The 543-nt window shown below is 36.8% G+C and overlaps 1 protein-coding gene across 1 annotated transcript in view; it reads right to left on the bottom strand.

Moving 5' to 3' along the window:
* Window positions 1-543, bottom strand: part of LOC110031129 (PI-PLC X domain-containing protein At5g67130-like) — a 23,025-nt gene that overhangs the window by 4,597 nt on the left and 17,885 nt on the right. Inside the window, exons 6-7 of the mRNA XM_020734196.1 lie at window positions 434-526; window positions 255-341 (exon numbers count right to left, since the gene is read on the bottom strand). Coding sequence (XP_020589855.1) covers window positions 255-341; window positions 434-526 — 180 coding nt within the window. The remainder of the gene's footprint in view (window positions 1-254; window positions 342-433; window positions 527-543) is intronic.

Here is a 543-nt window from a genome sequence, read left to right as displayed (position 1 = left end):
TAAGCAAACGGGCCGAACACAAACACACTATTTGAGCTCAAAATATGAACGAGTCGAACACGAGCTGGGCCTGGGCTCGCTCGTCTTCGGCCCGTTTACACCCCTTATCATAATACATATTTAAGAAGAAAATATGACGATGATTATATTAATTTTAACATTTGAATTTCATCAACCAGGGTAAAATTTGTCCAAAAAAATCTTGCGTTCCAACAACCAGAATGTTTTATCTACAGAAGCAAAAAAGTCAATACCTGACAATAAGAAATGTCATTGCATCCACAAATTAAATGTCCATTGGCCTCATCTGTAGCTTGAGAAGCTCCACCTAAATCACTTCTCTGTAGCATGTGGCAGCATCGATCATATATACAACAAAATTATGGAAAATGAATAAACTTCTTGTTATGATTAACATGAAAAAGGAAAGGACCTTATAGAAATCCACAGCTATGAAATTAGGCCATCGGTTTGCCGAAAAATTATGGCAAGTGTTTAGCATGTCAATAAGAGGAGCTGAATTCTCCTTACAAGCTTCTACAA

Source organism: Phalaenopsis equestris, unplaced genomic scaffold (assembly GCF_001263595.1).
Source record: "Phalaenopsis equestris unplaced genomic scaffold, ASM126359v1 Scaffold000773, whole genome shotgun sequence".
Classification (NCBI taxonomy): Eukaryota; Viridiplantae; Streptophyta; class Magnoliopsida; order Asparagales; family Orchidaceae; genus Phalaenopsis; species Phalaenopsis equestris.
The sequence above is the reverse complement of the archived record's forward strand: the minus strand, read 5'-3'. Positions and strand labels throughout refer to the sequence as shown.